Source organism: Bipolaris maydis (assembly GCF_028858645.1).
Source record: "Bipolaris maydis strain C4 unplaced genomic scaffold PSV08scaffold_4, whole genome shotgun sequence".
Classification (NCBI taxonomy): Eukaryota; Fungi; Ascomycota; class Dothideomycetes; order Pleosporales; family Pleosporaceae; genus Bipolaris; species Bipolaris maydis.
In genome coordinates, this window is record NW_027093860.1 from 2,064,613 (window position 1) to 2,078,576 (window position 13,964).

General features: G+C 44.3%; 2 protein-coding genes across 2 annotated transcripts; one reads left to right on the forward strand and one right to left on the reverse strand.

Annotated features, from left to right (window-relative positions):
- Positions 1-1,889: 1,889 nt before the first annotated feature.
- PKS2 (uncharacterized protein) lies at positions 1,890-8,526 on the reverse strand (the record flags this gene model as incomplete). Its single annotated transcript, XM_014217014.1, has 4 exons — positions 1,890-2,735; positions 2,824-7,203; positions 7,260-8,177; positions 8,236-8,526. The coding sequence occupies 4 exons, from the start codon at positions 8,524-8,526 to the stop codon at positions 1,890-1,892; spliced, it is 6,435 nt and encodes a 2,144-aa protein (XP_014072489.1).
- Positions 8,527-10,867: 2,341 nt separating this feature from the next.
- LAM1 (uncharacterized protein) lies at positions 10,868-12,348 on the forward strand (the record flags this gene model as incomplete). Its single annotated transcript, XM_014217013.1, has 2 exons — positions 10,868-11,189; positions 11,243-12,348. 2 exons carry the CDS (start codon positions 10,868-10,870, stop codon positions 12,346-12,348), a joined length of 1,428 nt encoding a protein of 475 aa, XP_014072488.1.
- Between the last annotated feature and the right edge of the window lie 1,616 nt (positions 12,349-13,964).

The window sequence follows — 13,964 nt, forward strand, 5'->3', positions numbered from 1 at the left end:
ATCGTATTTATCTAGGGTTGCTATCTTAGGTTTCTTAATAGGCTTTTTATTTAGTATAGCTATTAGCTAACTTATAAGCTAATTAATTATTACTTATATCTTAGCTATCTACTATATATAGATTATAGCCTAGTGCCTAAGATTCTATAACTCTCGTAAGTTATATACGTTATTATCTACCTTATTATTACTTAGGGTTAGCATCTTATCGTTAATTACTAAAGTAGGCACTAGTCTAGGACTCTAGACTAGTCTACTAGTACCTACCTATAACTAAGCCTAGTTGTAAGACATCTTTAAATCTTAATTAAGCGTCCTAATATTAATCTTTCTAAGTCTACTAAATCTATAGGTAGTTAAAGTGTTATATAGGGTTTAGGTCTATACTACTCTAGTTAGGTCCGCTACTATAGCTAATAAGCCTTACGTTAATGTTTCGTAAAGTTTATCTAGCGAGATAGTAGAGTAGTATACTTAGATAGAAAGGTAATAAAAGGTTAGATAACTTAATCTATATTACTATAGACTAATAGGTAATAATCTTATTAAGTAAAGATACTAGTAAGAAAGTACAATTTAAGTTAACTATAATAAGAGTAAATAATAAAATCTATCTATCCTTATATCCTTATTACTTTAGTCCTAGTATCTAGCTAAGCTGCTAGTATCTTAGATGTCGTTAGCATCTCTAGATGTTTTGGTATCTCTAGAGGACCTAGCATCTCTAGATGTCCTATCTTAGCAAGATGCTAAGTTACGTGATCTACGCCCCGCGTTAATTATTACCTTCTGACGTGGACGTTCCATAGGCTCCTTGCCTCCTATCCCTTCGTCAAGGAGAGAATCCTTCTTGTTACTTGTAACAGATAGAATATCTAGAGATACTAGGTTCTCTAGAGATACTAGGATATCTAGAGATACTAACAACATCTAAGATACTAGCGGTTTAGCTAGATACTAGGACTAAAGTAATAAGGATATAAGGATAGATAGATTTTATTATTACTCTCGTTATAGTTAACTTAAATTATACTTTCTTACTAGTTTCTTTACTTAATAAGATTATTACCTATTAGTCTATAGTAATATAGATTAAGTTATCTAACCTTTTATTACCTTTCTATCTTAAGTATACTATTCTACTGTCTCGCTAGACAAACTTCACGAAACACTAACGTAAGGCTTATCGGCTATAGTGGCGGACCTAACCGGAGCAGTATAGACCTAAAACCCCGTGTAACACGACACCGACCTAAGCCCTAGCAACCTACCACCGATACCGACCTAAGCCCTAGCAACCTACTACCGACACCGACCCGTGGCCCGTGCGACCTAACCCAACCCCTACATAACCCGCGGGTAGGGGGTACCTATTTACCAGCGTACTCCTCACGCAGTATCTTACTTACAGGTAATAATCTGATTATCTCCCTATATAGTGCTATCACAATACCCCTCTCGCATCTAGTGAAAATAGCGTTAAGAAAAGGAGTTTGTTGATTTTAGTATAATACTAGCGAGACTAGGCGTTCTAAGATACTAAAATCGCCAATTCTTCGGGTTTGAAGGAATTTGCGTCACACAGGGGGGATGTTAATGGGCTCTTCATAAAGGAATCAACTTTTGCACCTATGCACAAGACTCCAGTAGATGCTAAGTTCACTCCGCGAGCTACCAGTGATGTCCCACTACAGTATGTTCAATGTCAGTAGCTGTGCATGTAAGAAGTATTGTCTATTGTGTTGTATCTGATGCTAAGAGTAAGTTTAATTGAATTATTATTAGTTAGTTCACAAGCACTTGACGATACAAGGTAATTCTAGGCTTACAAATATGGACTGCAAAACACGGTTGCTTGAACTATAACATTATGAGGATCTATGGTCATATCATGGAGCCTCGACTTTAGCAGCCTCTCGCTTTACTATCACACTGTCCACGATTTTCTCCAGGGTGTCTAACCTTGCGTACTCTTGTATTCCAAATCTCAATCGGAACAACCTTCCTACCCAAGAATACAACTCCATTACTGTTAAGCTGTCAAGTCCGAGTTCCGTGATGGTCTGATCGTCGACGATATCTGAAACAGGAATTAATTGCAACTGAGCTATCTTATCTCTAATGGCAGCTAATAGTAACTGAGTTGCTTCTTCTTTGGTGTCAGCTTGGTCCACTGCATAAACCAATGTATCCGTATTGGCCGCAGTTGTTGTTCTCGGCTTCGATTTTCGGTCTTGGGAGTGATTGGATGTCAGGGTCGAGAATCTGGGATCTTGGGCATATGAGGGCAGCTTGAGCGCAGTCCCAAAGCCTGCCCCGATTATAGAGAAACCCTTGCAGCTTGAAGCTATTGATCCTGTGACCGCAGCGCCAAGGAGAGCCAGTACATCAGCAGTGAGGAGAATCTCGCCCTCAAATTCGCTAACATACTTAAGTTTTTGGAGTTTGGAAGCATTCTCAGCCATGTAGCCAGCGTCTACCACCGCAGTCAAGGCTAGAGAGGTAGCCGGTAGTCCCTGCTGCATGCGGTACATTGCAAAAGAGTCCAGGAAGGTATTGGCAGAGGCATAAGCTGAATGCCCAGGTGTGCCCATAATGCCAGCCACCGAAGATATTAGAATGAAAAAGTCTAGAGTTGCCTCACGCAAAGCATGATGCAAATTCCATGTTCCACAGACCTTTGGCTGGACCACAGAAGTAAAATCGTCGAATGAAACCGAGGTAAAGACTCCGCCCTGCGTATAAAATTAGCACCAAACATTGAAGAGATTAGGCCGAGGGCGGAGGGTTTGAAGAGTTCGAACAGACTAGGAGAAGGGTTACCTTGAAAACCATTGCCGCGTTGATTACACCCTTAATTTGGCCTTTCTCGATGACGCACTGGTCAATGACGCGCTGCAAATGGTGCTGGCTCGTGACATCACACGGTAACAAGAAAACTTCAGCTCCTATCCCAGCAGCATCATCCACTAATGTGCGAACATCAGGGCTCATAGAGGTGCTGCGTGAGAGTAGCCCAATTTTTCTAGCTCCATTGTTTAACATCCATTTTGCGATGACACGACCTAAACCACCGCTACCACCGACAAGCAGGTACACAGCCGCTGGATCAAACGTGGGTGGAGCAGGACAGGACGGGGTAGCCTTTACCATCTCATTCTTTCCAGGAACCAAAAGAAGCTTTTTCGAGTCGGTCTCCGAAATATTGGATAGGGCTTCTGACAAATATTCGAGCCCAACAGTCCGCACTGGAGGACTGTGCACAAACTTGCTGTCAACTAACCCTACCACAGCATCAAGTATGGCAGCCATTTGCGCGGGCAGAGCATCAGCTACAGCATCCAAGTGTGCTATAGAGAAACTGTGGCCTACCGCAAGGGCAGGGTACTGGTGTGATGGCTCCCCCACTTGCACAATGCGTCCTAGAGGTGCCAAGGCCCCCAACATGCTAAGGTTGGCATTGGCATCTGAGACGGGGTTGAACAGAATCTGGATAGGCGGAAGCCCCACTAAAGTGGTTACAACCCGGTCGATGGAAGCGCCCGCAACAATGGCAGCGTCGCGCTCTTCTTGTGAATGAGCAAGGGCGAAGACAAGGGCACCTTTTGCCAACGCAACTTGAATTGCAGCCTGGCCAAGGGCAGATCCCACTGCGACGATGAGGACAGATTCGCCCGCGACGAGTCGGCCGAGGTCAACGAGGGCGTGGTAGGCAGCTCCAAGGGTAGCAGGAAGCGCCGCAGCAGCATCGATGGGGATATTCGCAGGCGTGCGGGCTAGACATGTCTCAGGCGCACGTGCAAAGGTTCGGACTGCGCCATCGATATTTGCTAGACCAAAGACGCGATCACCAGGCTGCACACGTGTAACTGTGGATCCACATCTCACAACGGTTCCGCTCAGAGCACGCCCCTGCAATCCGTGGATGTCATCGGCGTCGAGAGCTATCGCTGCAATGCGTACTTCAACCTCACTCTCATCAAGCGGGTCCGGAACGTCGGTACGTTGTAAATACAACGAATCGGGCATACCTGGACGCTGCAGGGTAAAGAAGCCCCTGACTTCCGGGTCGAAGGGCTCGGTGCGCGGCGCGATGACTCCTGTGACAGCGTGAACAACATTATCCAGCTGTGTATCATGCACAACGCGCGATACCATAAGCTGGCCCTGCTTTTCAGTGAATTCCATCTCAGCCTGTACATCCGCGTTTTGAGCAGCCGCTGCCAAGTGATCGGCTACACGCTTAACAAGTGCCGCCTGTGCTTCAATGTCACTGCTAGCGTTGGCATCCAAGTCAAGTGATGCTACTGATGCTCGCATTTCGCTGCGAATGGTCCGAAGTAGGCCAGTCACCATGCCCGCATTAGGGTGTGTAGAATCGTAAGACACCCCAAAGGCGCCACATGTCACCCAAAGTACCCCCTCGCAGGTTGTGAGCGCCTGTTTGATATGATTGAACGACTCCCGCTCCACACTAGCGAGGAGCCCCTCTCCCACATCCACCACGACACAGAAGCTGGCCTCACTAGGCACACCTTCGCACAAAGGCCGAACAGTGCCCCCGATTTTCTTGCTGACACTACCGGCCAAATTCTTGACGTCTCCTGGTCCCTGTAGGACATGCCACTGGGCGGCCTGGGACCGAAGCTCCGTAGCGTTTTGCCAGGCTATCTTGTAGCACCCGTAATGCGGCGCCGGCCATTGAGGTGCTAGTGTCGCTTCAACAGCCAACTTGAGGCCTCGAATGCGTATCTGACATATGGGGGCATTATCTGTGGTCCCGTCGATACTATATGACCTGTCGTGGCGTTCATTCTTGTCTACCCGAGCGACCGTGCGAAAAACCATTTCTGGTTTTAGCGCCTCTCCAGGGCGAGTTTGGATCGTGAACTCTTTGATAGATCTTGGAACCCATATATTGCTGGAGCCACCAACAACAGAACTTGATTCATCCAGAAAAGGTATACAACTTCCACACTGGAACAGGCCATCAATCGTTGTCGGATGAACTGTCATGTCGCTTTCATAATGCTGAGGCATGCTTGCCTTGGTGTCGGAGACAACGACTTCGGCAGTCGTCTTACCAGCTCCATAACGTAGGTCAACCACATTGCGGAATTTACCAGTGCGCCGTGGGCCGACCTTTGATAATCTCTGGTAGAGCAATGGGCTGCCCACACAGCTGTGGCAAGCCGCACGCGACTCAGCCCATTTCATTTCTTCCACTTGTTCAACTCCATCTGTTGTCGCTTCGCACTTCACAAGAGCTCGGCAGCATCTCTTCCAGGCTCGCTGGCCCTCATCCCAGGATAAGACTTCGAACTCCTCAAAGTTGGTACCAGGCAGCGAGCGAAGTTTGGTGACCAACTCAACGGGTATACCCTCCTTCATAACGAGGCTTTCGTCTATAATCATGTCACGAACGGTAAATCCTTTGAATGCTCTGTCGAGGAAAAGATTTCTTGTCATCGCAAACTGCTTGCTGGCTTCAATAGCAGCGCATACATAACCAGCTAGAGGGTAGGTAATGGATGATGCAACTTGATAGTCTCTAAGCCACGGCACGTTTTCTACGTCGAGGTTGTTTTTCCAGACCAACTCCTTACTGCCCCACGATGAATTGATCGAGCCTAGGAGGTCGTGGTGTGGAAATGGTCTATGCAAATCATCGTCACGGACCCTAGACTTGATCCAGTGGTGGCTTCGTGTCCACGGGTACGGCTTGATGCCATCAACAAGCGTCGGTGGCTGGCCGCTGATATGTCCTGATGCAAAATTGACTTGTTCCATATCTATACGCTGACCAAAACTAACAAGAGAAGCCCCAAGCTTAAGCATTGCGGTTCGTGCATTCTGGCCGCGGTGTAGAGATGGTACCACTTCAATTGGATGTGGTATTTCTTTTTTGATTTCACTCAAAATGCTCTTGAGGGACCCCACTAACGTAGGGTTCGGGCCTATCTCCACAACGACGTTGGGCGAAGGTTTGCTCCTCAACAGGGCTTTTGCGGCGGATGTGAACCGCACTCGAAATTTTGCACTGCTCGCCCAGTACGATGGTTTCTGTACTGTGACAGGTTCAACCTTCCTTCCTGCCATGGCAGAGAAGTATTCTGCTGTGGGTTGCAAGTTGGAAAACGTATCATCTGTGCATATAGCTTCCTCGTAATCGTCGATGAATGGATCCAGGAAAGTTGAATGATAGGGGAAATCCACAGCTAGCCGCCTGTGAGGTAGTCCATCTTCTTCAAGCAGTGATTCTAGTTCGACCAATCCGGCTTCGTCTCCAGAGACGGTAACTGACTTTGGTGAATTTTCGCAGGCAATTACAACTTTACCAGAGGTAACAATGTCCAGTAACGGTAACACGTCAGCAGGCCCTGCAGCAACCGCTAACATGCCACCTTTGAAGTCTGGCTGAACTTTTTTAATCCTGATAGCCATTTGACCACGAGCATAAGCAATGCGCATTGCTCCTGGGAGTGAGAGGAGGCCTGCGGCGTATGCCGCGGCGACTTCACCACTCGAATGACCTACAACTGCTGAAGGCTGAATGCCCCATGAGCGCAAAAGGTCCACAAGAGCAATCTGGATAGCTGTTGAAGCTGGCTGGCTGACATCAGCGTCATTAATCCGTGACGTTGCCTCGTTCCCATAAAGCTCGTCCTGGAGCGAGAAATTGGCACCAAAAGACTCAGCGCAGGCCGAAGCCATCTTCAGAGTCGTAGAGAATACGGGATACTGGAGTAATTCACGACCCACACCAAAGTATTGGGCACCTTGTCCCGTGAATGCAAAGACTAGCGTTGGCTGACGGGTGACCCGCCGGGGAATAACCTGTGGGGAGGCAGCCTGAATGATGAGATCGTCAATGTTTGAGGCTACAACGGTAGCACGCCAACTAAGGAGAGAGCGACGCTGCCCTAGTGTATATGCGGTGTTTTGCATGGTTGTGGAAGACGCGTCAACCGATTCAAGGAATTCAACCAGTTGCTCCCTAGTTCGTCTGAGGGCGACCTCGTCGTTGGCAGATAGAACAAAAAGATAGTCGCTCTCAACATTTCGAGTCTCTTTTTGGCTCACCAACCCCTGTGGAATAGGCGGCGCCCTCACGATACAGTGAGAATTAGATCCGCCGAACCCGTAATTGTTAATGGCTATATATGTCTTGCCCTTCGGCCAAGGCTGTGTAGATATTGGTACCTAGCCAAGGTTAAAACGTCATACCTCTACAATTTTATTAAGTATTTTAGACTTACCCTCATGTTTTTCTCCTTCAAGTGTGAGTTCATCGATTCATTCTCAAAGTTAGCGTTTGGCACAACAAGACCTTTCTTCAGCATCATGGCAGCTTTGATAAGCGAGGGAAAGCCGCTAGAGGACTCCAGATGTCCCACGTTGGCCTTAACAGACCCAATCAAAAGTGGGTCTTCCAGGGTACGTGCTGAAGTCGAAAATACTTCTTGGAGTGCTGATATCTCAATAGGGTCTCCAACTCGGGTGCCGGGCGCATGGGCTTCCACAAAACCAAACTCATCTGGCTTAATATCCAGTCTGACTTGTAACTCTCTCATTAAACTAGCTTGCATCCTTGCATCAGGTAGGGTGTAGCCATTCGTGCGGCCGTTATGATTTACACCAATATCCGATAGTACGCAATGCACCCGATCATTGTCGCGTATCGCAGCATCGAGTGGTTTAACAATGATACTTGCTGCGCCTTCCCCACGGACATAACCAGCGTCAGCCTGGGGATCAAAGGATTTGCTTAGACCGTCCGGATTGAGCATCGTCAGGTTTGACAACATGGTCCACCGCCAAGGCGATATGTTTAATGCGCATCCAGAAACGATACACATTTCCGTCTCACCAGATCTGAGACTTTGTGATGCTAACTGAAGCGCGTAAAAGGCTGAAGAGCATGCTGTGTCAATGCTGACACTAGGACCTTTTAGGTCAAACGTGTTGGAGACAATGTTCGAAAGCATGCAGGCGTGGCCGAGGACGCCTACTAGTGCCGGCATTGAATATATGTCATCCTTGAGCGACAGAGTGTAGTCAGAAGTGTTAGATGTAGAAAACACCCCGACTTTAGAGCCAACGATGCTCTCTTTGGGAACACCTGCGTTTTCTAGGGCTTCGTACACACACTCGAGAATCATACGTCCTTGTGGGTCCTACAGTAGGTTAGTGGACAGGTGCGTTGTCACTCTGTAACTACATTTATAGACGTACGAAAGAAGCTGCATCTGTACCATTCATTTTAAAAAACTGTGCATCGAATTCGGCGATATCACCATCAAGAAAATAACCACAGTTGACATCGATGCAATCCTTGCGGGACTGGTTTGGATGGTAAAATGCTTCCCAGTTGAAACGTTCTCTCGGAAATTGGCGATATCCATGCTTAGAATTGCTCAACATATCCCAAAAGTCTTCTAAAGAGGCAACTTTCCCAGGAAAGCGGCAAGACATGCCAATAATGGCCAAAGGCATTGGCGTGTTAGTGTTCTGACGTGAAGTCATGGTGCGGCACGATGTACGATGGTCGGCGTAACGAGAAGAGGTGGATATTTGAGCGGAGATTGGGTAGAGTTGCTCTGTTTATATAAAATACTGATAGTATGGTGCTTTAGGCTTTTTAGAGCTTATCTAATCAAGTAATAATGCTATTTTACTATTCACACCATCTGAAACCATAGATCAGATTACATTTGTCCTACCCTTATTCAGCCGCGTTTTCTCCGCAGCTATATGCACGGCATGACTGGCGTAGCCAACAGCTGACATCGCACAGACGTTAATCCGCGCTACCCTACGTCACTCCCATTGGAAACTACACAGCGAGCTAACCCTGGGATGAAATAAAACGTAATATCTTGATAATTAACCGTAAGAAATATTCAGTATTGTTAGAAATTCAATCAGAAAGGAAGGATATTACTAGGAATGTTATCACAATATCCTTAACCTATAGGAGGCCGCGGCTAGAAAAACAAGTCTAATGACACTCAAAGTGCGGATAGGCGACAATTTTATGATTCAATAGAATGTGACATAGTAACATTCACATATAGTGATTAATCATTTTTTTTCTATTTTCTCCTTTATCTACATCAGCTCTAAAGAGCTGATTTTGGCGTTAGTAGTAAGACGCGTAGCGCGATAAAAGCAGGGTAGGTATGCACGGTTGACCTCGCCGAGGCCGCCACAAAAAACAGGTTAATAATGCTTAGGAACTACTTAAGTCATGACGCGCCAAGTTATTAATGTGTATTGGAGGTATTGTATAGGTCTTACTGTGACATCTATGGTGTTTCCTACTACGTATCCCACTAGCAACATCCGCACTGTTTCGGCGTCTACCGGTCAAAATTCAAACAGCTGTCAGATACTGGGCAGCAGATACCGGGTGTAGACCTGAGCACCCGGAGTCTGTATACAGACAATCAGACGAGCCGCCAAGGCTAATCCCTACCCCAGCTCGAAGAAGAGGTGGCTGAGGTCAGAATAAGCAAACAGACTCCTTTAAGGAGGCACGCGGTCGCGTCTCTAGGAAGGAAAATCATCAATACAATTATTATCATCATAAATGGCCCTTGACTACCCCTCACAACCTGAAAACAGCTTGCTTAGTAGCCTATCTAATTCCCAAGGTCCTCTCTGTAATAACCCTCTATTACACAACAAACGCCCTTTTCCAGTATTGGTAGACAGTATTGAATAGTATCTATATTCTAGTATTACATATGGGTATTAATAGAGTGGCAAAAGTCTCACGATCTGGTATGGGGTGATCAGAATACCAAAATCTTCACGCCTTACATCGCGACGAATATTATAGCGATTCATAATACAATCTCATACATTCTTCTTTTAGTAGATATGTATAGTAAGGTCTATCCCTACGTGCTAAAAATCTCTGTATACTAAAAACGACCAATCGGATCACAAAAATCACGAAGTTCCCTCTAAACGTCGCGATCCGATTGGTCGTTTGTAGTATATAGAGTTTTTTTTAGCACGTAGGGATAGACCTTTTATAAAATTCTTCTTTCTATGGTCCTGTCTCATGTATTCTAGCTATGACTTAATCTATAGCGTCATCTTGACGGGGACCGAAGTGATTACTATAGCTATAATTATGTCTGGAGCTAAACCTGCACCCCATTATTTTTTTTGAGTAAGGTCAGGTAGTGGCGGTTATTTTTGATACTATTTGCTCCGTACGCTAAATACACATTAGCTAAAATACCTCACCTTGTTATACCCTGAGTCATCACCCATATACATCAAAAACTCTTGGAAATATAAAATATGCAAAAAACCCTATAAACATAAGGATTCTCATTGGTTTTTTATATTCAAGTCTAGTAAACGTTATGAGTCGGCTCATTACATCACAAGAGGCTTTTGGGGATGAAAACCGTCCTGTAACAGTGGTTGGAGCTGGAATACTTGGACGGCGCATTGGTAGGTTATGTCGTCTGCGTAACTTTCAATTTCCTTCGTATATATTCTCTTTAGCGTAGTAGCACATCTGACAGACTTAGCCGCATGCTGGGCAGCAAATGGTTACACAGTCCACCTATATGACACAGATTCGAACCAACGCATTGAGGCTACGAAATACTTCCATGAAAAGAAGTCAATATATCACTTAGAAACGGCAAAACCCCCGGCTCAGATAATCCCGTTTGCAGATCTTCAAAGTGCCGTTTCCAACGCCTGGCACATAATCGAGTGTGTTCCGGAGAACTTACAACTCAAACAGGATATTTTTACGCAACTTGAAGAATTGTGTGCACAAGACAGTATACTATCAACAAACTCTTCGTCGTATAGGTCATCTTGGGTGTCGCAGAAGATGACTCCTTCGGCAAAGAGACGCACACTCAATACGCACTACTTCATGCCTCCTCATGTGCGTGTTGTTGAGCTCATGACGAGTGGAAATACAGCCCCAGAAATCATGTCTTTGCTTGTTGATCGCATGAAAACAGTTGGGCTAAAGCCTTTTGTGGCAAAGAGGGAATCGACCGGATTTATTCAGAACAGAGTATGGGCTTCAATCAAACGTGAAATGCTACATGTAGTGGCAGAAGGAATTGTCGACGCACAAACCGCTGATGACATTTTCGTTGAGACAATAGTGCGACCGGGCACTCGACCATTCGCAGCTATGGATTGTGAGTTAATTATTTTGTAATAACGATCCCATTGATAAATAACTTATAAGCAGATGTTGGCCTCGACACGGTAGCGAACATCGAGCGCACATACGCACAAGAACGTCATTTAGACACAACATACACTGTTGACTACCTGCAAAGGGAATTCATCGACGTGGGTAAACTAGGGATTAAGAGCAACAAAGGTGGTTTCTATCCACCCTCTACAGCAGCAGATGCCGTGTCCACGAAGCCTAGAATATTTGTATTAGACAATGGCTTATCAGGTCAAATCGACAATTTGAAGCAAGGCAAGATACTCGAGTATTCATTTGAAGGCGAATATATTCGAACAGTATTTAAGGACCAGTACCTACCAGATGGTATTGCGGTGTCTCAAGAAGAAAACGTCCTGTTCTGGACATGTATGGGTTCCCCAGGACAAAAAGACGGCATGATATATGCTGGAAAACTGGATGGTAATGATATTCGACCACTTATCCAACAAGGAATCGTTCATACGCCAAAGCAAATAGTCATCGACGAAGCAAACAAGAAACTCTACTTCACAGATCGCGAGGGTCTTTGTATCTGGCGCTGCGACAAAGATGGAAGCAACCTTGAACAGGTCGTCGTGACGGGGGACAACAACAACGAATGCGATCGACGCGATGCTACTAGATGGTGTGTTGGCATCACTTTTTCACACACCCTAGGGAAAATCTTTTGGACGCAAAAAGGAGCATCAAAAGGCTGGCAGGGTCGTATTTTCAGTGCAAATATGACCATACCGCCCGGCGAAACAGCCGCTCATAGGAAGGACAAGGTCTGTCTTCTTGAAGGGCTTGCTGAACCAATTGATCTGGATTTTCACGAATCGACCAAAACCCTGTACTGGACCGACAGGGGAGAAATGCCCTTCGGCAACACTCTCAATCGATTGCGGTTTGATGATCGTGGATATGCTCTACACACTGATAGCACACCGCACCTCAAACACGAGATCATCGCTAGGAAGTTCCACGAGGCAATTGGGCTCAAGATTGATGCGCGAAACGAACACGTCTATGTAGCAGATCTGGGTGGTTCAATCTGTAGGTGCAAGCTTGACGGCAGCGATAAAGTAAGATTGGTTTTCCAGGAAGATAGAGCATGGACTGGTGTTGCTTTAGCTTGATTATTAATGTTTATAATTTTGGTTTCCTCTAATTAACATGTAAGCCAAGAAGTACCATGTGTTATAGGCTGGGCTATTAAAGACAAATTCTAAGAAGCTTAGAGTTGTGTTACAAGTAACAAGAAGGATTCTCTCCTTAACTAATAACGAGACGGCTAAAGGCCAAGGGACGTCCACGTCAAAAGGTAATGGATCATCACGGGGCTCGAGGTCACGTAATACGCCATCTCGCCAAGGCCAGCCATCTAAGATAGCAGGGCGCCGAGAGATAGCAGTACCATCTCTACCATCTTACTAAGGGGAGATAGACGAGATAGCAGGACTAGAAGTAATAAGGATATAAGGATAGATAGATTTTATTATTACTCTCGTTGTAGTCAACTTAAATTGTACTTTCTTACTAGTTACTTAACTTCACAAGATTAATACTTATTAGTCTATTTAATATAGATTAGGAATTATTAACCTATTATTACTTTCTATTTAAGCACGCCTACTCTACTATATTGCTAAATAACTACCTTATGTCGCTCTTTACACTATCTCACTCGCCCTAACCTAGATTAAGCTTAGAGAAGTATTAGCACTAAACTCTATATAATACTTTAACTGTTAGGAACCGTTCTATTTCGTAGACCTCTTCACCACCTCGGTTTAGGCTAGTCTACTCTAGCCCCTCTTAGTCAGCTCTAATCTAGGGCTACTTATATAAGCTCTCTAAATACTACCTTAGCTTAGTAGCTGTTTATCTAATTAAATATAGACTATTTACTCTCTAACTACTCGTACTACTCTCTACCTATGCCTATTCTAACCTAATAGTCTTATATTTAAATAGCTCTTCCTAAAGTATAACTAAGAGGAGTAATAAGTACTACTAATAATAGAAGTATATACTACTATAGTAGACTAGCGATAACTAGATCCCTAGAGGTATAGTTATAACCTTTTATAATAGAACCTACTTAAGCTACTATAGAAGGACTAGATAACTCTAGAGGGACCTAATCTAACTTAAGTTATACTAAAGAAGCTTAGTCTAAGACCTCTTTAGTAGAAATATACCTTTAACTTCTAGAACTACGTAAATAGCGCTAGAGAATGCTAAAAGAGTAAGAACTAGCCTATCTTTAGGAGTTAAAGTAAAGAATAGAATAAAGAGACTTTACTATACTATAAGAAGACCTCTAAGCCCCTTTTTAACCTATTAAATATTATATTACCTTAAATATAGGAGCACTAGCACTAGATAAGCTAATATAGTTTATAAACCGCGATTAAGCTAAATTTAACTAATAGAAAAAGGAATATAAAGTAACTTTTAGAGAAAACCCCTAAATCTTTATAATAGAAATAGTTAAAGTTAATTTTAAACTATAATTTATCTTAAACCCTCTTAAGATAACTTAGGTTATATATATTTATAATTACTAAAGAAAGGACCTATATTAGTAGCTCTCCTAGCTATAATTAAAAGTAAATATATTAGAGGCCCTTAGCTCTATAGAATAATATAAGCTTATAGCTTATAGGGACCTAAAAAGTATAAAGTAGAAGTAAACTTAGAATCTAAATAACCTTTTATTAAAGTTAGACACTCTATAGATAGAACTAAG